The sequence below is a fragment of the Mchenga conophoros genome, linkage group LG1, assembly GCF_057382185.1.
Source record: "Mchenga conophoros isolate Kocher_MC1m ecotype Shallow Benthic linkage group LG1, M_conophoros_male_GT1.1, whole genome shotgun sequence".
Lineage (NCBI taxonomy): Eukaryota > Metazoa > Chordata > Actinopteri > Cichliformes > Cichlidae > Mchenga > Mchenga conophoros.
Window position 1 is genome coordinate 39,675,876 of NC_140526.1, and position 24,736 is coordinate 39,700,611.

General features: G+C 42.1%; 1 protein-coding gene across 1 annotated transcript in view; it reads left to right on the plus strand.

Annotated features, from left to right (window-relative positions):
* The window catches only part of shank2b (SH3 and multiple ankyrin repeat domains 2b), a 300,073-nt gene that overhangs the window by 159,389 nt on the left and 115,948 nt on the right, over positions 1 to 24,736 (plus strand). Inside the window, exon 11 of the mRNA XM_085277877.1 lies at positions 1,285 to 1,351. Within this exon, the coding sequence (XP_085134003.1) occupies positions 1,285 to 1,351 (67 nt within the window). The remainder of the gene's footprint in view (positions 1 to 1,284; positions 1,352 to 24,736) is intronic.

Here is a 24,736-nt window from a genome sequence, read left to right on the forward strand (position 1 = left end):
AAAGTAACGTCCACATAGATGGCAGGACCCAAGATTTCCCAACAGAGCATCCTGGTGCCAGGTGTTCCCAAGGTAAGTGACGCACATGCATCTGGCCAGCCAAAAAATGTAAAAGAAAACGTGGTTCATCAGAGTAGGCCACCTTCTTCCATTGCCCCATGGTCCAGTCCTGATGCTCACATGTGATGCTCCCATTGTTGGTGCTTTCAGCAATGGAGTGCGGTCGCATGGGCACCCCAACCGCGCTGCGGCTATGCAGCCCCAATCCACGGTGATTTCTCATACCTTTCTATCAGAACGAGCTTTAACTTTGAGGCAGTTTGAGCCACAGTTGCTCATCTGTTTTATCCGACCACACAGGAAGCCTTTGCTCACCACATGCATCAGCAAGCCTTGACCCTGCCACTGGTTCACCATTGTTCCTTCCTTGGACCACTTTTTATAGATGCTATCCACTGCAGACTAGGACCACTCCACAGATCTGCACTTTTCTGATCTAGTCGTCTAGCCATCTCAAACTCAAACTTGCCCAGTTTTCCTCCTTCTAACACATCAACTTTGGGAACAGCTCTTCACTTGCTCCGTGTGTACCCTAACTACTTACAGGTGACATAATAAACAGGTAATCGGTGTTATTTCCTTTCAATGGACACAATGTTATGTCTGATCAGTGTATGTGTGTAATAGGTAAGTAGATTCCAGGCTTCTCCAGCTTGATCTTACCAATTTGAAGGGAAAAAAAGACTCTCATTATTGTGATTAACGCTTTTTCCTGCTTGCACTTTTGTAATTTTCTTCTGTTATGTGTTCTTGCTTTTAGAGACAATCATTTGTGGTTCCCTTGTGAATTATTCTGTAAGAGCCTCATGTTGCATGGAAGGCCAGGAGTGAAAGAAAGCATTCTTATGTTTAGTCATTAATAAAGTAATTTATTACTTGATAATTTATTGGAGAGTAAAAAGAAGGATAATGAATATATATTTATAAATGAACTATTTATCTGTCTTTCAAATGGAAAAGAAAGGAAAGAAAACATTAACCAATCAGAAAGCTCCTAAGATCACACCATATGGCTAATTTGCATTGCTTTTTTTCACAAAGGACCAAAATGTCAGTTAGTTTATCGTCATGTAGTTGCTTCATTTTCACGATTTGTTTCTCAGAGCAGTTCACAAAAGGCTACTTTTGTTTTAAAAAAAATCCACGTGTAAATTCTTGTGTTTCTTTTTCTCCGTCTCACACTCACTCTCTGTCGTGTCTGTGCTTGGCTGTTTCTCTCACCAGGTTGCCATTATTGCTGGAAACTTTGAGCTTGCTGAGCTCATCAAGAACCACAAAGAGTCTGATATAGGTGAGTAACAAAGAAGCATATTTTCTTCTCCTCAGTCCAACCGCATCTATTTTTCTTCAGTCACCAAGTGCATATTCCCGAATCTCTCTTGGGATACATTTCAAATCCTCACATTTGGTTAGATCCTCCTAAATGACTTATTGCAATAATCCCTTCCACTGGATTACAAGATGACTGCCAAAGGGATGAAAGTGTACGTTTATGTCAGGACAATCCAGGGCTGTTTGAGCCAACACAAAGGATCAATACTTTGGTCCAGGGAAGCTTTTCCTGGATCAAATCTGGTCAGTTTAGAGGTGTTAAATAATCTGTGTGCTAGCATTTGATAAACCCGGTATATGGGTTTAACTTTTATTTTACTCTGATTGTGATTATTTTAGCTTGTAAGATTTCTTTATTTTATATATATTTACTATTCTAAGATTCAATTCAATATTATTTATACAGCGCCAAATCACAACATAAGATTGTAAGGTAGACACTACAATAATACATACAGCAAAAAACCCAACAATCATATGACCCCTTATGAGCAAGCACTTTGGCGACAGTGGGAAGGAAAAACTCCCTTTTAACAGGAAGAAACGTCCGGCAGAACCAGGCTCAGGGAGGGGCGGGGCCATCTGCTGTGATTGGTTGGGGTGAGAGAAGGAAGACAGGATAAAGACATGCTGTGGAAGAGAGACAGAGGTTAATAACAGATATGATTCGATGCAGAGAGGTCTATTAACACATAGTGAGTGAGAAAGGTGACTGGAAAGGAAAAACCCAATGCATCATGGGAATCCCCGGCAGCCTACATCTATTGCAGCATAACTAAGGGAGGATTCAGGGTCACCTGGTCCAGCCCTAACTATATGCTTTAGCAAAAAGCAAAGTTTGAAGCCTAATCTTGAAAGTAGAGATAGTGTCTCTCTCCTGAATCCAAACTGGAAGCTGGTTCCACAGAAGAGGGGCCTGAAAACTGAAGGCTCTGCCTCCCATTCTACTTTTAAATACTCTAGGAACAACAAGTAGGCCTGCAGAGCGAGAGCCAAGTGCTCTAATAGGGTGATATGGTACTACAAGGTCATTAAGATAAGATGGGGCCTGATTATTCAAGAACTTGTATGTGAGGAGCAGGATTTTGAAATCAATTCCATTGCTGGCATTACTCTGTGTCTATAGCGGTGTAATTGCTACAGATTTGCTGTCTTTGTACGGTACTTCAGCTAACTGATGCATTTAGACCACTAATGGAGCTCAAAAGAGCTGCTGGTTAATAGCAACATCTAAAACCCAAATGCTATGCCTACAGTTTTCTCCCACAAAGAGTGAGTGAAAATCCCACTAAAAGCATCCTCGTAATAAACCATCCGCTACAGCACATGCTGTCTCTGAATGCAAACAAACATGCTTTTTTAATTTTATAGAAACAAAGACGACATCATTTCTGTATCAGATTTAAATTGCTAATATTAATCCAAATATTATAAGCTTTACATTCAAAGTCAAGATGATGTGTCCAGTTTATTTTATTAGCAAATACGGTACTATCACAGTTTATTATAGTGAAATGAAAAATCATGCAAAAAAAAACTAAACAAGTAAATAATCAAAAGACTAATAACTCAAAATAACTCAAACATAAACGTAGAGTTTGTGTTAAATATTTAAATAAACCTTTGCAAAAGAAGCAGAAATAGGTAAATTATAGCCACAGTAAAACGTAGACTTCACCAAACCTACTACAAAACACTGGGAGTAACAGCCTGAAGCTGTGTTCACGCTGGAGAGGATTTGTAGCAATGAGGTGACCAGAAACCGCAGAAAATGAATCACACTCATCGACATGTTAAATAACTGCTGGAGATGGGAAGTTGGTGAAAACAATGAGAGCGGTGAACCCTAGGAGCGCTGCTGGCCCTGACGGCCTCCCAGGAGCTGTGGTTAAAGCCTGCTTTGAACAGCTGGCAGGGATCCTCACCAGGCTGTTCAACCTCTCCCTGACTCATGCCACCGCTCTCACCTGTCTGAAAGCCTCTGTCATCATTCCCATACCCAAAAAGACTGGTATAGGCAGCGTCAATGACTATTAATCTATAACCCTCGTGTCTGTAGTCATTAAGTGCTAAGAGCGGATAGTAAGAGCGCTTAACCACCTGGAGAACAGGAAGAGCTGCGTGAGGAGGTTCTTCATGGACTACATCTCAGCAATCAGCACCAGAATCCCAGACTTTTCACAACCAAACTGGACCACCTTAACATCCCCCCTGCCGCCTGCCCCTTGTTCTGTATGCCCTGTACATCTACGACTGTACACCAACCCACCCAACTAACGTCATCATCAAGTATGTCGATGACATCACTGTGGTTGGGCTCATCTCTGATGGAGATGAGACAGCATAGTAGAGAACTTGTCCTGCTGGTGCTCAGAAAATAACCTGACGCTGAACGTCCGTAAAACAAAACAACTCGTTGTGGACTTCAGGAGACACAGACAGGTCCACTCCCCTCTCATTATAAATGGAGAATGGGTGGAATCTGTCTCCACCCTCAGGTTTCTGGACACCCACATCTCCATTGATTTCACCTTGACACACAACACCATCGCCCTGGTAAAGAAGGCCCAGCATTGGCACTTCCTCCGTATCCTGAGGTAGAAAAACCTGGACCGGAAGCTGCTGCTGGCCTTCTACCGCTCCTCAGTGGAGAGCGTGCTCTCCTGCTGACTGGGTGTTTGGTACGCAGGGGGCACTACTGAGAACCGGAAGGCTACACAGAAGGTACTTAACACATTGGCTGCCCTCTGCCACCCCTGGAGGCCAATCCTTGTGTCACAGGAGAACCAGGACGTTCATACGTGACCACTTGCACCCCGCTCACCACCTGTTTGACCCGCTGCCCTCTGCTCAGAACCTCAGGTTAATCAGACCCCACACCTCCAGACTCACAGACAGCTTCTTCCCCTGGGCCATTAGAACTGTTAACATACACTATCCCCCCACGCCCCACCCCTGCCCACTCACCTCTGACCTCTGAGCCATGGTCTGAGTAACTCCACTCACACAGACTCTATGCAGACCAAGTCTTTTCTTTGCACTACTTCCAGTCACTTTGCAACTATTTTGTACTCTAATGTGTGACTTTCTCTTATTTTTTTATATAAAGTACAGTATTTCTCATGTTTGCTATTTATTCCTGCTGTCTACTATTTATATTTTATTCCAGCACAGTTGGTGTGGAGCACCCACAGTTTCGTTATACACGTACAATGACAATAAAGGCGTATTCTACTCTATTCTATTCTATTCTATAAACTTTTCTCAACTTGAGACAAGCGACTACTAATGAGAGGGAAGAATATTGCCGTTTGACATATAATCTTGTAGTGAATACATTAGAATGTTACGTAGACAAATAGAGCCTCAAATGTCCAGCCGTCAGTTTTCAAGCAATGTGTGACAAGAAAATCTGTTCCAGTGTGCATGCAGCTTGAGAACTGTAGTCTTAGTTTGCCAGTCTAGAGTCACAAGACTTCCAAAGGCCCACCAGCCGCCTAAGAGGTTTAGAGGAAAAACTGCTTCCCTTTAAACATCTGAAAAGATACAAAAGACTGTAACCAGCCTCTGCTTGTTTGCAGGAGTTTAAAAGGGGAAATTTCATGATTTACTGGAGTGAGCATATTAAGTCATTAGTATTGGATAAAATCCTCACACTGAACGCCTTTTGAGGCAAGAGTCCAAGACATGACAGTGACAGGCAGGGAGTGGACCGGGAATGCAGGACTCAGCAGAACGACTATAAAACCAAAGACCACTGCTTTATTGCTGGTAAAAAGGCAGCAAAACACAACAGGTAAAGCCGGGCAGGGTCAACCAGACAGAGACTACACACACCATGAGGGACAACACAACAAAGAACAGAGGGAGACGCAGGAGGGCGACTAAGGGAAGCAGAGACACAATGTGTCACTACAAACCATGTGAGAATGTTCAGCCCGCTCACTGACCAGATGTGTCTCGGTTGACAGCAACAAAAGTAAACACAGGTGGTGTATCCTGGACTTTTGGAGAGCACCGAGAAATTACGTTGTTTTCATGGCTAGCTGCTAGCTCGTGCAGACCTTTGCACATCTAGAGTACCTCGCCACATTTAGAAGAAAAGCAGCTCTATAATTGGTTAGGGTTGAGGTCGGATTCACACCATAAACGAACTGCTCTGGAGTGTGTGTTACTGTGTTGACATCACTAACACAAATTAACCACACCACTGGGAAGAAGAACCAGAGCTCTCAGACTAACACGCGTTTTACAGACTGGAACTGGGATAAACAAACATGGAGACTGGACAGACTGGGAGACAAAGGGACACAACACAGAGAGATAAGCACAGGGACAGGACTACAAACATATTAACTAGACAAGACAGGGAACGTAGAGAGCCACCAAAACAGGACACAGAGAGACCAGACAGACACGGGAGCATGACCAGAGACAAAGGACAACACAGAGACAAGACTGGGACAGACAGGACACAAGAGGGGCACTCACATAATAAAACAAGAAATCAAAAAGTACGAAAATAAATAATGAAAACTGAGAGGCAAAGGAAAAAAGGACCTCAAGATTAACCGAAACAGCAGCAGAACATAAGTTAACTCAAACCAAAAGTCTATAACAAACTCAAAAGCTGGACCAGTGATGACCCCAGCATGATCTGACATGTACAAATAGTTTACTATAACAGAAAACAATGTATTGTTCATATTTACATGCACTGTCACAGCACAATAAGCCGCTGCTGTCACATTGATTTTGGAAATGATTTATTCCAACATAAGTGAATGTCGATGTGCTTTCACACATAAAATATTAAAGCTGAGTGAGCCTTCACTTTGTGCAAACCCAAATATAGCAGCGATCCTTAGCCTGGAATGCTTGATAAGGTGGAATTACATAAAATGGCTTCATAGAGATATGTAGTGTAAAAGGCATAGCATTATTTCTCCATCTGTGTGTGTGTGTGTGTGTGTGTGTGTGTGCGTGCGTTCACGTGTGAGGGAGGTGAGAAAGATGAGAACAATTTTTCACGAACATTCAAACATGATAAGAAGTATTTTTTGAACAAATTCCATGTTTTTTTTTTCCATCTTGCCATCTCTCTATCTATTTATTACCTTTGTTGCTTAGTTGCCACGCTGGAGCGGCAGATTGGTGAAAGCAACAGACTCTGCTTCAGTTTAACACCTGATAAAGTGACATTTTCACTTTTCAAGTGAAGCAAACAACCACAAATCATTTACAGCTTCAACATATATTTAATCGTATCTTAATCTGCAATGTCTCTTCTTTGATCGAGTTTTTGCCTGTTTGGAACACCCAAGCTGAAATTTTTTTAAAAATGTAGCTTGTTTTAGTTTCTGAAACTGTTTCTCTGGTTAAAGCAAAACCCAAACCCTGTACAGTTGTGGTGACGGGGTGAATGCTATGAGGTTAAATCAACAACTGAAATGAGCACTAAGCATTACTTGGATAGTGACTCTGGTCTTTAGAGTAGTTTGTGCAGAGCGCAGACAGCTCAGGGATTAACGGGCCTTAGAGAAAATGAGAAAAGATGAACAAACAAACCAAAAAATAAATAAATAAAAATACAACAGAGAACAGGGGAAAATGAGGTTGAGAGGCAGATGAATGGAGAGAGAGAGAAATCTAATCTAATCTAAAGATGTAATCCTGCAATTGTTGACCTCTTCTCATGGATGCCACCCATCAGTGAGCAGCCTGAGCACAGCAGCGACCCGGTGAAGGTCTAAATGAAACACGGCAGCGAAGCAGGATTACTAACAAAGAACCTCAGCACTGTTGACATCTGCTACCTCCCCACCACGCCCTCCCTCTTCCCCTTCATTCACACCATTTCTTACTCAACCTTAAGCGCTCAGCTACATCTATGAGTGGTAGCTAGGATTGGCCAGTCAGTCAGCCTCAGATTTCGGGTGTGTATTTATCTGTTTTCAACTCCTGGGGGACACTTGAGCTGTGGACTTTGGGATGGGACAACTGGATTGGATACCATGGGTTCAGCCTGCTGCAGAGGTTGGTGCCACACCCACTCTTCCCATCTTTTGCTTCCATCCTTTACTCACATCCTTGATTCCCATGTTTTACTCCCTTAACCTCTAATCCCAAGTTCTTTGACTTAAAACACACACACACACACACACACACACACACACACACACACACACACACACACACACTTGGAGCCCATTCAGAGCCCAGCTCTCCCTCTTTTGTCTGGCACAGCTTGTATCATGTTGAGTCGCTTGCTGGCTATATGCAGATTTAGTGCATTTTAATGTTGATCACAGAGACTGTGTGCGTGTGTGTGTGTGTGTGTGTGTTAGATTCACAATCAGCCCTGTGGCTTTTACAGATTTTCTTGCTTACTCGGTGCAGATGATGTAACAGTTCAGCTACACAAATCTACCACTGTGTTACGTCATTTTTCTCCATACTTCGCTGCATTGTTGAAGCTTGACTAACAACTGGGGCAAGTGAATAGAAACAAAGGCCCAAGACCCTGAAATGGTCAAAGTCACATAGTTTATCTGACACAGTGTTTTAAAATATTTAGCACAAAGGTAAAGTATTAACTGACATTAAATGACAAAAGCATTTAAAATGTGATTATTTCAAACAACTGACACATTTCCATCTTATAAAAAGACGTTTAAAAAAAATGACGTAGTCACCCATACGGATCACTGCACGTTAGTGTTTTTAGTGTTTTTCTGCAGGTTAATCTGTGAGGCTTGTTTAATTATAAACCTGTACATAACAACTAGCTTGGCATAGCTATTAGCTTAATTGTTAAATGAATCACTACTAGCTTGGGTTCTTTATTCACCCTTCCCATATTTACCTGTTAGATGTGTCAAATGTCTAGATGTTCCTTAACCTGCTTTAGTAATATTGATACCTGTACAAAAAACGTAGCTCTGGAATAGCCTTTAGTTAGCTAGACCCCTGCAGTCGTGTGGGCATAGCCACCATTAGCTGTTCCCCAGCAGATTGGGGAAATCAGCCTGGCTGGGTGACCGAGAAAGTGTAGCTCTAAACAGAAGACCCTGGAATACCCCACTCTGTGGCACACCTGCCAAGGCAAACACTGTCATCAGTGGTTATACTGGTTATTGGTGATTCTATTCTGAGAAACATGAAGCTAGACACAGAAGCGACCATGCTAATCATCTTCCAGGGGTAGCAGTGCATTGAAGGAACCCTGAAACTGCTGGCAAAGGATAAACAAAGATTTGGTTAGATTATAATTCACGTTGACAGCAATCACACCTACAGCACGGTATTTGGCACCACTTTCATACTGACTAATGAAGATGTTGCCATGAGACATTTTTAATAATGTTACTGGATGTGAATCAACATCTGATCATCATCAATTTTCTCAAGATCCCCAACAACACTGGCTGAAACATCCACAAAACACAACTGTAGATGATTTTAATCGATAATTCCATCTGGATTAATCACTCCATCAAACCTGTTGCTGATTGCCTGATTTTCAGTTCATTTCTTGTATAATTTGGGAGCTTGGCAGCATTTTCTTAGAAATGGATTCTTGACAATCATTTTCATTTTCATACCATACATTCAGATTCAGTTTGTGATCAGCATTAGTTGTGTGGCTGAAGCTACCCTGCATACCACATTTGCTAGAACGCATGCATTCTCTCCCGCCCCGGCGAGAGAGAAGAGGAGAGAGAGACAAACAGAGCGTGCTGATCAGTGTGCAGCTGATCCGCCTGGCCGTGACAGTACCCCCCTCCCCCGACGGGAGCCTCCCGGCGACCCCCAGGCTTGTCAGGGTGAGCCACATAGAACGCCCGCACCATATTCCGATCCAGGAGGGCCGCGGGATCCAAGAACGCTCCTCCATCCCCTAGCCCTCCCAAACCATGAGTCACTGCAGGCTGCGCCCCCGGCGCCGGACATCCATGAGTCTCGAAATGGTGAAAGCCGGGTGGCCATCAATGACCCGGGCGGGTGGAGGGGGCCTGGAAGGAGGGCACAGAGGACTAGAGAGGCAAGGCTTCACTTGCGACACGTGAAAGGTGTTATGGATTTTCATATTCCGGGGCAGTTTAAGACGGACAGAGAAAGGGTTAATCACAGAGTCGACTTCAAAGGGACCGATGAAAGTGGGAGACAGTTTCTTGGATTCAGACCTGAGTGGGATGAATCTGGTAGACACCCAAACCTTTTGTCCAGGTGTGTAGGTAGGTGGGAGCAGGTCCGGTGGCGATCCACCAGGCGCTTGTTGCGTTCCACTGTGCGGAGAAGGGCAGCCCGAGTCACTCTCCAGGCGCGCCGACACCTCCGAAGATGCTGTTGGACAGAGGGAACAAAGTGCTCGACAACTGGGAAGAGTGGCGGTTGATAGCCCAGGGACGCCTCAAAAGGGGACACACCGGTGGCAGAGGAGGTAAGGCTGTTATGAGCATACTCAATCCATGACAGTTGCTCGCTCCAAGTTGACTGGTTAGTGGACATCAGGCACCGGAGAGCTGCTTCGAGCTCCTGGTTGGCACGCTCCGTTTGACCATTGGTCTGTGGGTGGAAACCAGAGGAGAGACTGACCTGAGCTCCGAGGGCACTGCAGAACTCCTTCCAGACACGTGACGTAAACTGCAGTCCTCTGTCTGACACAATGTCCGAGAGGATTCCATGGAGGCGAAAAACGTGGTTAGTTAGTAGCCGGGCGGTCTCTAGAGCAGTGGGAAGCTTAGGGAGGGCGACAAAATGAGCAGCTTTGGAGAAACGGTCCACAATGGTGAGAATGACAGAGTTACCTGACGAGACAAGCAGACCAGTGATGAAGTCAATAGCAATGTGTGACCAGGGGCGGCTCGGAGTCGGCAGAGGTTGGAGGAGGCCAGAGGGTGGTTGATGGACGCTCTTGTTTTGAGCGCAGGTCCCACATCATAGTTGCTCTCTGCGGAGGTGAGAAGGCGTGAAAAGTAGGCACAGGGGTGAAGCTTACCACCTTGCTGCTGGGAAAGCACCGCACCCACTCCAGCGTCCAAGGCGTCCACCTCTACAACGAACTGCAGGTTGAGGTCAGGTTGGACGAGGATGGGCGCCGAGGCAAAGCGGTCTTTTAGATGAACGAATGCTTGTTGGGCCGGTTCATCCCAGCAGAAGGGAACCTTGGGAGAAGTGAGACGGGTCAGAGGCAGGGCAAGTTTACTGTAGTTGCGAATAAAGCGACGATAGAAGTTCGCAAACCCCAGAAAGCTTTGAAGCTGTTTACGGTTAGAGGGGGTCGCCCAGTCAACAACGGCTTGAACCTTCGCGGGATCAGTTTTGAGGTTACCTTGGTCGATGATGTGGCCCAGGAAGGAAACAGTTGAGACATGAAACTCACACTTCTCCCCTTTAACAAAGAGATGATTCTCAAGGAGACGCTGAAACTTGCCTGACATGGCGTTGGTGGTCAGTGACGGAGCAGGAGAAGATGAGGATGTCATCCAAGTAGACGAAAACGAAGTGGTCAATGAAATCCCAAAGAACGTCGTTCACGAGGGCCTGAAACACAGCTGGTGCATTATTGAGACCAAAAGGCATTACAAGATATTCGAAATGGCCCAGGTGAGTATTGAAAGCCATTTTCCACTCATCCCCCTCCCTTATTCTCACCAGATGGTAGGCGTTGCGCAGGTCCAGCTTTGAGAAGATAGTGGCCCCCTGGAGAAGCTCGAACGCGGAACTCAGCAGAGGGAGGGGATACTTGTTTTTAACTGTGATGGCGTTGAGGCCACGATAGTCGATACAGGGCCATAAACTCTTGTCCTTCTTAGTGACAAAAAAGAAACAGGCGGCAACAGGTGAGGACGAGGGACGAATGAGACCCGCGGCAAGGGATTCATTGATGTATCTCTCTATGCTCTCACGCTCAGGTTGGGACAGGCTGTACAACCTACTGGTCGGAAGTGGTGCGCCTGGGAGGAGGTCAATCCCACAGTCGTACAGCTGGTGAGGGGGAAGGGAGCGTGCCTTATCCTTACAAAACACCTGTGGCAGGACGTGATAAACAGACGGCACGGAGGACAGATCTGGCGGTTCGGAGATCGCTGAATTGGTTGGTGGGTTCATGGCGGGGGTGGCGGCTTTTAAACAGGACATGTGACATTCTTCCCCCCACCCCGAAATACTTTCTTTTCTCCAATCAAGAGAATGAGTCTCGAGCCTAATCATTAATGTGACTGCAACCATCAGACGAGGAGGAGACTGAGAACAGGAGACCTCACCCACCCATACACTCCTCACTACTGGCGGGCGCTGTCTTTTGGCCACGACGGGCAATCCGTGGCAATATGGCCCTTGTGGCCACAATAAAAACACTCACCGGCCCTCCACCGACGATGCCGCTCCTCGGGCGACAGTCTGGAGCGGCCCAGTTGCATGGGCTGTTAACTCTCCTCCATGCTGCCCGATACTTGATTGACCGTTTGCTTGCTTGCTTTACTTGACCGTTTCTTCAGCCAAGGTCCAGAACTCGACCGAAAACTCCGCCATACTCCGCCTTCCCTGCTTCAAATTCAACAATCTGTGGGCGGCCACTTCTGCTCTGGTGCCTCTTTCAAAAACACTTTTAAACTTGGTGAGGAAGTCCTCGTAAGAAATCTCAGGGGCTGTTCTTAAAACGGCTTGCGCCCAGTTCAATGCATGCCCACGTAATAGTTGAACAATAAAGGCAATTTTGGCCCCGTCAGTGTCATACGTTCTTCGTAACTGTCGGAATTGTAACGTGATCTGGGTCAAAAATCCAGCACATTTATGGAACTCACCCGAGAAAGGCTCTGGCGCTGGTAACGATCGCTGCGGAGGCTCAGCGGGAGCCGGCGCGGAGGAAACAGATGGAGCGGCCGCTGAAGGGTCGGGAGCCGGTAACTGAGGAGAAACAGACGGAGGTGGTGAGGGTGGGCTTACCAACGGTATGCATTGAGCGAGGGCTTGGGTGAGCGCAGCCAGCTGTTGGTTAATGTGCTGTAGCATGTGTTTGTGGCGTTCCAGAATTGCCTCCGGAGTGAGGACGGGTTGCTGGGTGGGGGTTGAGTCCACTGAGTCCATGATGGCTGGATCGTTATTGTTACAGTTTGGAGGAGGACTCAAGCGCTGCGTGAGGGAAAAGGGGCTCCAGGGAAGTCCAAGGGAAAAGCACGCGTTCTTCATATCATCCACACACACAATCACTGGCTCTCACTCCAACACTTCCCACTCGGGAATCACATGGGGGGAAAAATCCAGGGAGCTCTGTAGACAGGGAGACAGGGTTAAATACAACGCACAAAGGAAACACACTTAACTCGACTTGCAGTAGCTTGGCTTCACTAACGCGTGGTAGACAACGATCCAGCAACGAACAGCAGTCACCTCCTGGCTTAAATGCTGATCATCTTAATGAGACCCGAGGGCGTGAACCCACAGTGAGTTCCGCCCTGGCGAGAGAGAAGAGGAGAGAGAGACAAACAGATAGAGCGTGCTGATCAGCGTGCAGCTGATCCGCCTGGCCGTGACAAAATTAACAAATTGCCAAATCATAGTTAACAAATTATTATAGATTTTTTTTTACAGAGTTAAGTTTCTGTGGCGGTGGTGTGGTCCCTGGCTCAGCTGCAGGGGGGGAGTGGGATGGTGAGCTCGAGGGGGCGGTGCCAAGGAGGCTTGGAGGGAGAGGTGGAGGTTTCTCCCTTTATATATAGTGAAGGCGGAGACCAGAGGAGAGTGTGTGTGCTGAAACGTAGAGCCACATGTGTGTGGCGCTTCAATAAACAGCTCGCAAGCATACAGCATACCAGAGTGTCGGGTCAATCTTTACAGTTTCCATAGATACTTTAGATTTTACCAAGAATAAAAATGTCTGTTTTTCAAAGCCTGTAGGTTTTTATTCAGCTTATTATTAAAATGAAGTCCGTCCATGATATTGTTGCTCTGGATCTACTGACATCATTTAAACCTGGTCTTTGTCTCTTCAGCTAGTCTCTCCTGTCAAAAGACAGAAAAAAAACAAAAGTACAGTGGGAGGAACCCAAACACAAATAAATTGTTTTAACCCAATTTAAACTTACACCCAACTTTTACCACCTCCTCCAACCAAACAAACAAAACCTGGCCCCAAATTTTATTTTATTTTATTTTATTTTATTTTATTTTATTTTATTTTATTTTAGTTTAGTTTAGTTTAGTTTAGTTTAGTTTAGTCACAAGGCTACGGCCCTAAAGGGGAAACCAGGTTTTCTGGTGTCTTTATGAGGATTAAGCTAACGTGACGTCACCTTTCAAATGTTACTTCTCCTGGATTGCAAAAAAGGAAAAAAAGTCAGACTGCTAAAGAGAAACCAGGAAGGAAGCAAAACCCTAAGTTGGATATAATTTTCCTGCACTGTATAATTCACCAGGAAGTCCTCTGAAAGTCTAAATTGCAGCTTGATCATGTAGCAAATAGAGTGGACTTAACAGTCGTCACTTCATTAAATTCCTTCGAGAAACTGACCACCAGGACTTGTCCACTGCTGCACTATCGCATCACCTTTCCTATGCCTGTAAAAAGCCACTATTGTGCTAAAATTCCTCATTTCTTTCTTCTAAGAAAATGACAAATAGGAGCAATTTGTTGAAATATGTGCAATTATACATAGAGCAAAAATATAGTTTATACTAGCTTGAAAGTCCGTATTTGATCTGCCCACCTTTATTCTTTAGCACAGTCTGAACTCTCTTTAAGCAAGCTTTCATTAAACAGTCTGCAGATAGTTGTCCAGGCTTCTTGAAGGACATTTCAAAGCTCTTCTTTGGATGTTTGCTGCCTTTTGTTCCACTTTCTGTCATCGTAATTCCACACTGCTTCAAAATTGTAAGGTCCAGGCTCTGGGGGGATGCAGTCTGTGTGCAATTGTGTGTTTTTCTGTCCAGGTCTGCTTTTACTCCATCTGCACTGTGTTTGGGATCACTGTCATAGTGAAAAATCAAGCTGTTACCAATCAGATGCTTTTCAGATGGTATTGCATGTTAGATTGAAATCTGACTGCACTTCCCAAACACCACTGGCTAAAATGCAGCTCAAAGACCATGAAAGAGTTTCCACCATGTTTTCAGATGGCTGTAGACACTTTCTGCTGTACCTCTCTCGTCTATTCATATTGATTCATCACTTCATAAGACCTGCTCCACTGACTATCACTACAGTTCTTGTTTTATGCCGGTAAAACTCGAGCAATCTTTGTCATTTTTTCATATCAATAAAGAAAGAAACAACATGACAAATTATGTGTGTATAGATACATTGCTATTGCCTAAATCTGCGCCTGAAATTTTCAGTGGTTCATGTCTTAAGTTATAAGTCTTTTCAAGCATTCCACTGAAAATGGTCAGGTACAAGGACTGGACTGAAAATGAGACTGAAAAGCAGACAAATCCAACGATATATAATGAAAAACTGAGCTCAAGTCCACTTTAAACATTACAAGAAAGTCTGGCTCCTTGGAAGCCGAATAGAAAGAAATGATGTGTAGTACAAGACGTTTGCACAGTACAATCGATTTTTACTGGTATTAAAGACAATACTTAACAGTCTCAGCTACACAGTCAAGTTACTCAAGAATAAATGAGTACAGTATGTTAATACTGGAAAATGTTTCTCACCACGGGTTATGTTCTCTTTCAAACTGATTCTAAAAATGACAAAAACTACACAAAGTATTGTGAGGGTCTCTGTGGATTTCTCTCTCCATACAGCAGTAAGCTTATGTAAGAATGATTGGCAGATGGGCATATTAGACCATCCGCTGCCACAGTGTGATAATCCCACAGGGTGCATACATTGAGCAAACACACAAAACATTTTTTTAAAAATCCACAAACATCCACACGCACACCTCAACCACTTGAAGCTTATCTATTCTCGCTTTTGCTGCAGGTTTTAGTTTAGCTGTCCTTTTGCTTCCACGCTCCATCCTAAACTGCACCTGAACACAAGTCAGTTTTTGCCAAAGCCCTGAAAAAGTAATTTTAGAAATCCTTCCAAAAACCTCTGAGCTGGCTGACACACAGCAGGGTCTGTGCTGCAGGAAAACAGACATCTACTGTCAGCTGGCAAAAGTCATGCAGGGCAGAAGGGACTTGATGTTTATGCATCAGGGCTTATTTTTATGTGCACAAAGATCCCACAGTGAAGTCAGTTTATTGGTGCCCAAACTGTTTGAAATCACATAAGAAATTAAGATTTTTTTCCAATGTGATTTTCAGTTTTAACAATGAACAAGAAACCTGGTCATTTTCCACGACGCAGTCATTTTACAAATAATCACAGAGAAAATGTAAGTAATACAATTTTTTTTAGTTATGAAGACGAGACTGAAGGCGTCTGACTGATTCCTGAAACAAGGCAGTTTTTATGTTTTTTTGCAAAAATGTTAGTTTTCAGACAGATAAAAATGTATTTTCTGGTTTACATATTAAACCAATGTACTCCAGTTTAAAGTACAGCTTTATTTATGCAGCGAACATGCTAAACAAATTCTAGGAAGAGTTAAAAGCACTCAGCCCTCGGCATAAAACTACTGCTGGATTTTCTTACATTCGTACAGTCAGATTAAATAAATAAATGACCCCCTAACAATAGATGTTTAGCACTTTTTTCTGTGGTTTATAGACGCAACAATTAGCCAAAGAAAGTTCCTTTTAACCAGTGTTTACCCCCTGTGTACTTTTCCTGATCAAATTCAATTTTAAAAAAGTTCTTAAAATCTGAATTGGAAATTGTGTTTGTATAGCATTAGTGGACAGTATATACATTTATCATGGCTATATGTTAAGCTATTTCACACTTTGAAATGTTTTTCGTACTTAAAGTGCTGTATTTATTTATTGATATTGTATTATTATCATTATCATTATTCATCAGTGTGATTTATTACAGTACTACTGTAATTATGTGGAGATTTTTATTTTTGTTTATTTTTTGGTAGATGCCAAACAGGTAAACTAGTCATTAGTGATGATTTCTCACATAATTACATTCAGTGGTCTGATCTGGCATTTTGTAGTATTTTAGTAACTCTGTTCTATTAAAAGTGATTTTTGTTTATAACTGGCTTTCACAGCTCCTCTGGTATTATACCATGTCACGCTCCTAATGTTGCCAGATTAGAGTTCTTTTTAATGACAGGTTAAGAAAGTTGAGAATTTGGGGTATTTTTTTTAATACAGCCAGCGTGATTAGCACTGTGTCATTAGGATAGAGAAATACAGTCCACATCCTGACTTACCATGTAACTAAGAACTGCATGTTAGTGCAGAGCTTTTCATAACTGTACAACATCTTATTCTGCTGTTACATATAAATAATTTTGCTGCACTGAGCTTCCCTCGTGCGCATAATGTATTTGATTACTGTGTTTCAAGGAGTGATCAAAAGATGAGAGCCATGAAAATCTAAACATTTCATTTGGATTAAGTCTGACTGATCTCTGTTTTTAATAATAATTTCTCAAACATGTCAGAATCTTCTACCACAAAGATTTGATTCTGCTCTGACGTGCACTGTGCACCCTGATTTCACCACCAACCTTTAACTGGTCATGAGAATGAATTTCATACCAGTGATAATTGTAGGTGATGACATGTACAACTAAGCAGTGTTCGGCTGAATCGTTTGCAAGCTTGAAGATGAAATGCTGGGCAAAGAGTAAGAACAGGACTCTGCTCATCAGTTTTTTCTTCCAGTATTCAATGATACTGGATTCCCAGTCTGGTTCCCCAGACTGAAGCTGTTAGTACTGGATTCTAATGTAAAGGCTGATGGCATTTGAAGGAGACCGTGCAGGTAATTTTTAATTTGTTTGTTTTTTTGGCCTATAGTCTTTGCATCATCATCACTGGCCCACTCACCATATTTGCTACCTCTTGACTTCACTTCCCAAAAATGAAAATTTATTTGAAGGATTACTTTTTTGCCACACTGGAAAATCCGGCACCCATCACAGAGGCACAAGTACAAGGGGACATGATGGGGCTCTACTGAGAGATGTAAAAATAGCAGCCACACTGAAAATGGTCCAGTGGAGCAGAAAAGGATAACCTTCAATGTGAGATCAGCCAAATTTAAATCAGGTATGGTTTTTGATTTTCATAGGCCTAATCACAGAGCTATTTGATCTTTGATGGATCTTTCAAGCCCTCTGTCAGTCGCCACAGTGGATGAATTAAGTCTCATTAGTGGAATCTTTACTGTGATACCACCTTGATAATCACCAGGACTGAATGATGAATAAATGTACAGTTGGCTCCTTTTCCTGCCTCTACAATAGCTTTCATAAGCAAGGTCCATAAAAACGTTGGTGTATATGCAATAGCTTTAGAAAGATCCAAATAAAGCCATGTTAGTGCATATTGTGATTTAACGTCTTTCCCAGTTACTGTAAATGGAGACTGTTACAGAAGGTCTGTTAGTTAAAGGAGTCTTTATGGCTGAATAGATTTTTTATTTGAAACTGAAACTTCTGGAACAGTCTGCGTATGGCTTGGATTATATATCATGCTCGGGTGGTTTGGGTGATGTGGCGAGCACAGCATGGTAATTGTTTGCTTGCATATTTTATGACAACATATGCTTTTGCATGTATCCATCTGTTATGTTGCAGGGTCACTTCTTGAATGAATTTGTATTAGTTGTGCTTAGACAGATGGAGGATAAGGAAATCGAGTTGTAAAGTCTTAACGAGCCCTCATTGAGAAGGGCAGCGTGTAAGCACACAACTTCACACAACAGCAGAGCTTGAACAAAGAGGAGCCGCCACAGATAAAGGAGTCATGTGGAAATATTTCATCATGCAAAAGACAGGTAGGCACAGTGGTGTGGAACCGTAGCCTTAATGATCTATAGAACTGCCCCCCTCTGAGTTGCCTAGCAACACAAGGGATTTCTTTCTGGAAGAACCCCTCACCAGTGCACATCCCATGCTTTTAACCCTTCAGCCTCTGCTCCCCAAAACAGGCTAATATGAAATCCAGCATGTGCTGCAACCTCTTGCAACAATGCATCAACAGCATCTAACATTTCCACCATCAAACCGTGATCTAGCTTATGCTTCATTCTCAGGAACTCTGATTTATTATTCATGTCATTTTCCCATGCTGCTGAAGTTCGTTGTTTAGCCAGAGACTGAACTGAGTCAAAAACCAAACGTGACCAAACCAAATGCTTACTTTAAAACCGTCCCTATCACCAGAAAGTTGACAACCATGGCTGATTTATTTAAAGGAATTAAAAAGATGACTATCTATTTAGGTGGCATCTCGGGGTCATGTGAGCAAGTGGGTATCTGTCCTTTTCAGAAAAGCACGCTTTTTCATGTGTAATTAACATTGTTACAAGCTTTGTTAAACCTAACAAAGTCATTAGTGCTTAAACTATATGCACAAATAATGAAACACACATGTATATAATAAATGTGTGAAAGAGAGACCCTCCACCAGAACATCAAAAGTGTGCAGTGTCCTGTGGTGTTTGGTAAAATGATACTGGCATCTGTGGGTTGTCAGGGTAGGACATATCAGTCTTATTCTCACACGTCTGGGTTGGGAGTTTATTGATCTAAGGAGTTTATTGAGCACTCGCTGACAACATACATATCTCTACAACATACCTACCACCAAGCAACAACGGGAAGGAAAAATTCTTTTAACAGGAAAAAACCTCAAGAACCAGCCTCAGGGAGGCTCACCCCCAGCAGATGGCTGTCTGCTGGGGGTGAGGGGAGGGAGACAGGACAAAAGACACACTCTGGAAGAGAGACAGAAATTAATAATAACTGATGATTAAATGCAAAATGGTGCATTAACACAGAGAGTTAAAAAGTTTTGAGTTTTGAGCCTGGCCTACTGCAATGTCAGATATGACAACTAAGGTTCAAGATCACCTGATCCAGCCTTAACTATATGCTTTATCAATAAGGAAAGTTTGAAGCCTAATCTTAAAAGCAGAGACAGTGTGTGTATCCCAAATCCAAACTGGGAGCTGGTTCCACAGAAGAGGGGCTCAATAAAGCACTTCCTCTTATACTGCTGCTTTACTCGTGGTTCCTGGGGTATTTAAAAGTAGAGTGTAGTAGTAGTATACGTATAGGAGAATTTATGTGAGGAGCAGGATTTTAAATTTAACTGTGGATTTAACAGGGACCCAATAAAGAGAAGCTAGTATGGGCAAAATATGCTCTCTTTCTAGTCCCTGTGTGTGCTCTAGCTGCAGCATTTTGGATCAAGTGAAAGGTTTTTAGGACAACCTAATAATAATGCATTACAATAGTCCCAAGTGTATCTGTTTGCAACTAAAATGTTCTGTTTTGACAAACTAAAAATTAATAAATGAAGCAACTACAGTCCTCAGTATGAAGGCAAAACACAGATAACTCAGTATAATTAGTACAGATTAGGTTAAAGAAAGAAATAAAAGTAATTGTTCCTCCCTTTTTACCTCAGCCAGTACATTTGTGTTTTCATCATCATTCTGTCTCTAAACACAAGAGCTCAAAAAGTTTTGGATGAATTCCGTTAACAATCCATCCACCAAGGTTATCAAGGTCAACTTAATGATGATTTCCTACAACTGCGGTATTTACGGTAAGCATAAAGAAAGTACCGTGTACAGATTGAAAAGGTCAATAGAGTGATCATAAGCTAGAGTGATAATAAAGTGATATTAATGCTCTGTTGTTTGTATTGATGGCATGCAGGCACTTTGGATGTCCGACTGACAGACTGAGTCAAATAAAGTCAAATTTTATAAAATGCCTTTCATCTTTAAGACTAAAAGTCCTTTGTCTTTATTTGTACTGGCAACATACAGGAAATGATACTGGTGTATGAAGAGTCTAAATATCCATCACATTTGACCTTTGACCTCACTTTCACTCTCACATCTGCCCTTCTTTCAAAGTGACCTCAAAATGTGCTTTAATGAAACTATTGTCAAGAGAAAGAAAACAAATGCAATACAAGGAATATATAATGTAACAGTATAACAATAATATTCCCTTAAAAGTAAATAGTGCCCAGAAAATGAGCTGCTTTGATGCTGCCTTTGTTTTTGTTTACGGTGTATTGTTGTTGCAGTAAAGCATTACTTGGATTCCATTCTCACTAATGACTTTCTCTGCTCCAGCTCCAGTGTGAGGTTATGCAGTGCGGTTCAGCCCCACGAGAGTGAGAAAGACGAGGATGAAAGGGAAGTGTGTGAGGGGCGGAGTTTAGGGATTCATGTGCGCGAGTGTCTGCGGAAGGGGTCGTGCTACTGTAACCGGGGAGGCGGTGGTAGATGAGGGTGCGAGCGGGATCATGTGCGCTGTAGAGTCGCTCTCCGTGGTGCTGAAAGGAAAACTCTGGGTCTTAAAAGTCCTGTGATATGCACGAACTGCGACGCCAAGTCGGAGTAGCAAGGGAGTAAACATGAAGTCGATCATAAATGCCTTAAAAAAGGAAGGTAAGAGCCTGCGCACTCTCTTCTTTACTTTTCAAATAAGGCGCTCAGCTTCTGGGCATTGAGACTTCCTTCAGTACACAACTTAGTGGAGAAAGTGGAGGAATTTTGCTCGCTTTGTCTTCGTTCTTGGGTTATTTTAACCGCGTTTGTCAAGCTGTAGGTAGGTCGGCGCGTATTTAGGTTACACGAACCTAAATCTGCGAGTTGTCTGGGGGTTTTTTCGGGCGACAAAGAAAAAAAAGAGACAGCGCCCGACATTGGACTAGTTTGTAGGTCACAGAAAAGAGAAGAAAATGGGACTGAAAGGTGGAGAAAACACGCACAGACATGACTGCGCGTCGTTCCCCTCACTCAAGCAGACCCCGGGCAGCCGATCCATCTGGCTGTGTGTGAAACAGTGTCGCTGGGTTGACGTTTTCTATTCTTTCGCTGCTATTTTCTCAATGAAGACTCGCGAGCGGAGCTGTGCGTCGGGCTGTGTCGCCTATAGGCTGAGAAAGGATGCCAAAAATCAGCATCCTCAGCGAATACAAGCACAAAGCAGAGACGGACTTCAATGTATCCTAATGTCATTACTATTAACATTTAGTAAGGATTAAATATAAATAGCACTAATGATGCCATTGCATTTAATGAGCGAGTGAATTGGTTTGCTGTGGTACAGCTCATGTCAGAGTCATGCGCCCACAGGCTGGAAGCTTAAATCAAGTGCCATAACTAAATGAAAGATTATTAATTGAAAATAAGTCTTCGGTGACAGAACATAATATCCATCTAGTACTTATTTTAACTGCCTCACTTGCATAGTTTTAGGTTCTCTGCATCTATAAAGTGTAAGACAAAATATACATAAAAATAACATTATAAAAATTATTGTTATTAAATATAATTATTATTATTATGGGCAATAATTCCAGGTATTTTCAGGTCTATCATAAATGTTTGTGGTGTTGCAGAACATGTGTTTTCTGAGCATCAATATGCGCAGTGTTCTTTTCTGAAATCTCTTGCAGCAAACATTTAGCTAAATTCTATTACTTACATTTAAACTTATATATCAAATCTGAAATCAGCCCTTTATTGGGCTTAGTTAAAAGTACTGTACAAAACTACAAATTACTTGTCTTGAGCAGTAAATGTGTGGTTTCAGGGAATTATGAATCAGCCCCTTTTTGCGTCACCACTGATATGGTAGTGTCAGATAACAGTAATTTACCCATCTGTCATTGTGGCATTTTCATAAAGTGATGGGCGTTCGGCCTCTTGTTCCACTGAACTCAAGTGAAAATGAAAAAAATGCCTTTATAATTCAGAAACTACAAAGAAAGTTAGGGAGGGATTTCATATACATGAAAACCACTGAAGAAAAGGTCCCTATGCTTGAACATCATGTTGTATGTGAGCACCATCATTTATCATAATGTGCTGGATTTAGCAGTCGACAATGTATGACCAATATCAGTTAGTTCAACTTAAATCTCTTTTTTAATCCATGTGTAAAGATGCTGTAGTGTTGTGCATGTTTACTTAGCTTAGGTGAGTAGTTTAGGTGCCCTTGTTGAATTTGTTGTAGTATTCCTAAAAAGAAAGCATCTTGCTGGTAACTTGTGCATGACCATAACCAGGTGCAAGCATTTCATTCGCTTCAACTGAATAGCTCCATCTGATGGAAAATGCAAATGTAGCATGTTCGGCCTAAATATGCAATATTAGCTAAATTGAAAAGAGAAAGAAAACAGCTTCAGAATTTAAAATATAAGGAAAAAAAGTCCATAATCATCACTTTTTCTGATTTGACAAATATATCTATCTTCCGAAATTTAAATAACAGTAAAGTTGAATGGTTGAGTTAACTAAAACTACAGATTTATAATACCAAAAGCTGATGGTAATGCTTTTTTCATGAGTTTCATAAGTTACTCACATACGTACAATTTGTTAAAGTATTTTAAAGAGTCAATACAGTCACAGTATAGTCCCATAACACAGTCCAGTGAGGGGTGGTGTATTTAACGTTTAGGCCTTTTAAGGACTTAGTATCATCCCAATTCTGATGTTATCGTGTCATTTGACGAAATAAGACATAAATTAAATCTTTAATTCCTCCAGCTGAGAAATGTTGTAAAAGCACATCAGTGTAATTCACTTTTCACACCCCCACAAACTAACGATGAGCTAATGATGACTGTTTAAGAAAGTGCGTTATCTGGGAAAGCTGTTTACCCCCTAGGAGTGAGAGAGCTCATATAACACGCTACATTTATGGAGTGGAGGGTTGGAAACTGAAATTTCAACATGGAATTGAAAATAAGTTTGTCCTGTAAATTCTGCTCAGAAAGCAAATTCACACCTCAGATTTACATATTAGAATCTAATGCAGCTATGTATCCTGTCACATTCAGTCACTGTAATAAAAATATACAAACATATAACAGAGGTGAGCGGGAAGATTATTTTAAAGGATACAATGGCAGATTATATCTATGTTCTTATATTATGTTACCAGTACTGGGGATATCTCAGAATGATCACTGAATGGGTGACATTTAACAAAACGAAGCCAGAAATATACTTTCCGAGTTTATTTATATCATCTGCATTGTGTAAATCTTTTTCTCATAAATAGCTCAGTTGTAGATTGTTCTCGGCAAACACGAGAATCTTGTTCTTGTGTCTTTTAATAGATGATAGTTTATAACGAGCTATAGCTATGAATTACCATATAATTCAGGGCTTGTGTTTCTATGCAGTCTTCATTTAAGTTCTGATAGTTGTGAGGTTTTTTCAAAGAGGATACTTTTGCTATATTTACAGTAATTGTTCAACTTTTTGTGTTTTTATTAAGAAATATCCGGGTCTTGACTGTTGATGGGAGACACAGGGCTAACAGCGGTTTTCCATGTCAACACTAAACACTGCCTGTCTAAGAGTTTCTGTGGTATTATGACACTGTCAGACTACATTAATGATGGGAATGCACATTAAATGTTGGACTCATTATTATTATTAAAATGATTTGGATGTCATATCTGATGGATTTTTGCAGAAAGACGTTTAGTTGTTCCAGTTGGGGCTTTTTTGGGTGTTGGTGTTTAATGACTCAAATAATCTGCCCTTTGACTCAGTCAGTAGTTTGCTATTTATGACTGGACGTGAGACTCTGACGTCTGAGTGAGAGAAATAATTGTAAAAAAAAATTCAAATTATGTGTAAATGGCATTGAAACTGAGATTTGCACTGTGGATATTTTAAACCATCTCATCTGATAGTTTTTAGTGTTTATTGTTCTTGGCTGAGTTCCTCACCTTTTCCTCTGCTGTGTGGCTCACAGCATGAAGAAGCAGAGCGAGGAGAGTTAAAATTGTCTTATTAACTGAAGGATTGATTCAAAACATCATTGAATGTTAGTGAGGAGTGACCTTTGAAGGAACACCGACAAAGTTACTTTGCACAAATTGGACTAAGACACAAACAGCATTTATACTGCATCCATCTAACTACTTGGTGTCTTAGCACAAAGTCTAAAACATTATTTAGCTTGGCTGAGGGCTTCTAAACTCTCATTTGTTTGATATGCATGAAGAGCTTTCACCTACATAGATTCCACTTTTAGAAGTATTACATAAGATGCTTGCTTGACCTCCAGCGTCCAGTGGCCTGGTTAGGTTTAGGTTTAAATGAAGCTTTTGCCTGTATGAGATACCAAAAAGGGAATTTTATAAGATAAGAATTGTGGGAGAGTTGATTTAAAGGTCTTAGTTTCTGAATTGTTGCTTATTTAGCACATAGCTAACTTACCACTTCCTTTTCTGGTAGATGTTGCAAGGTTAGTTGGGATGAACGCAT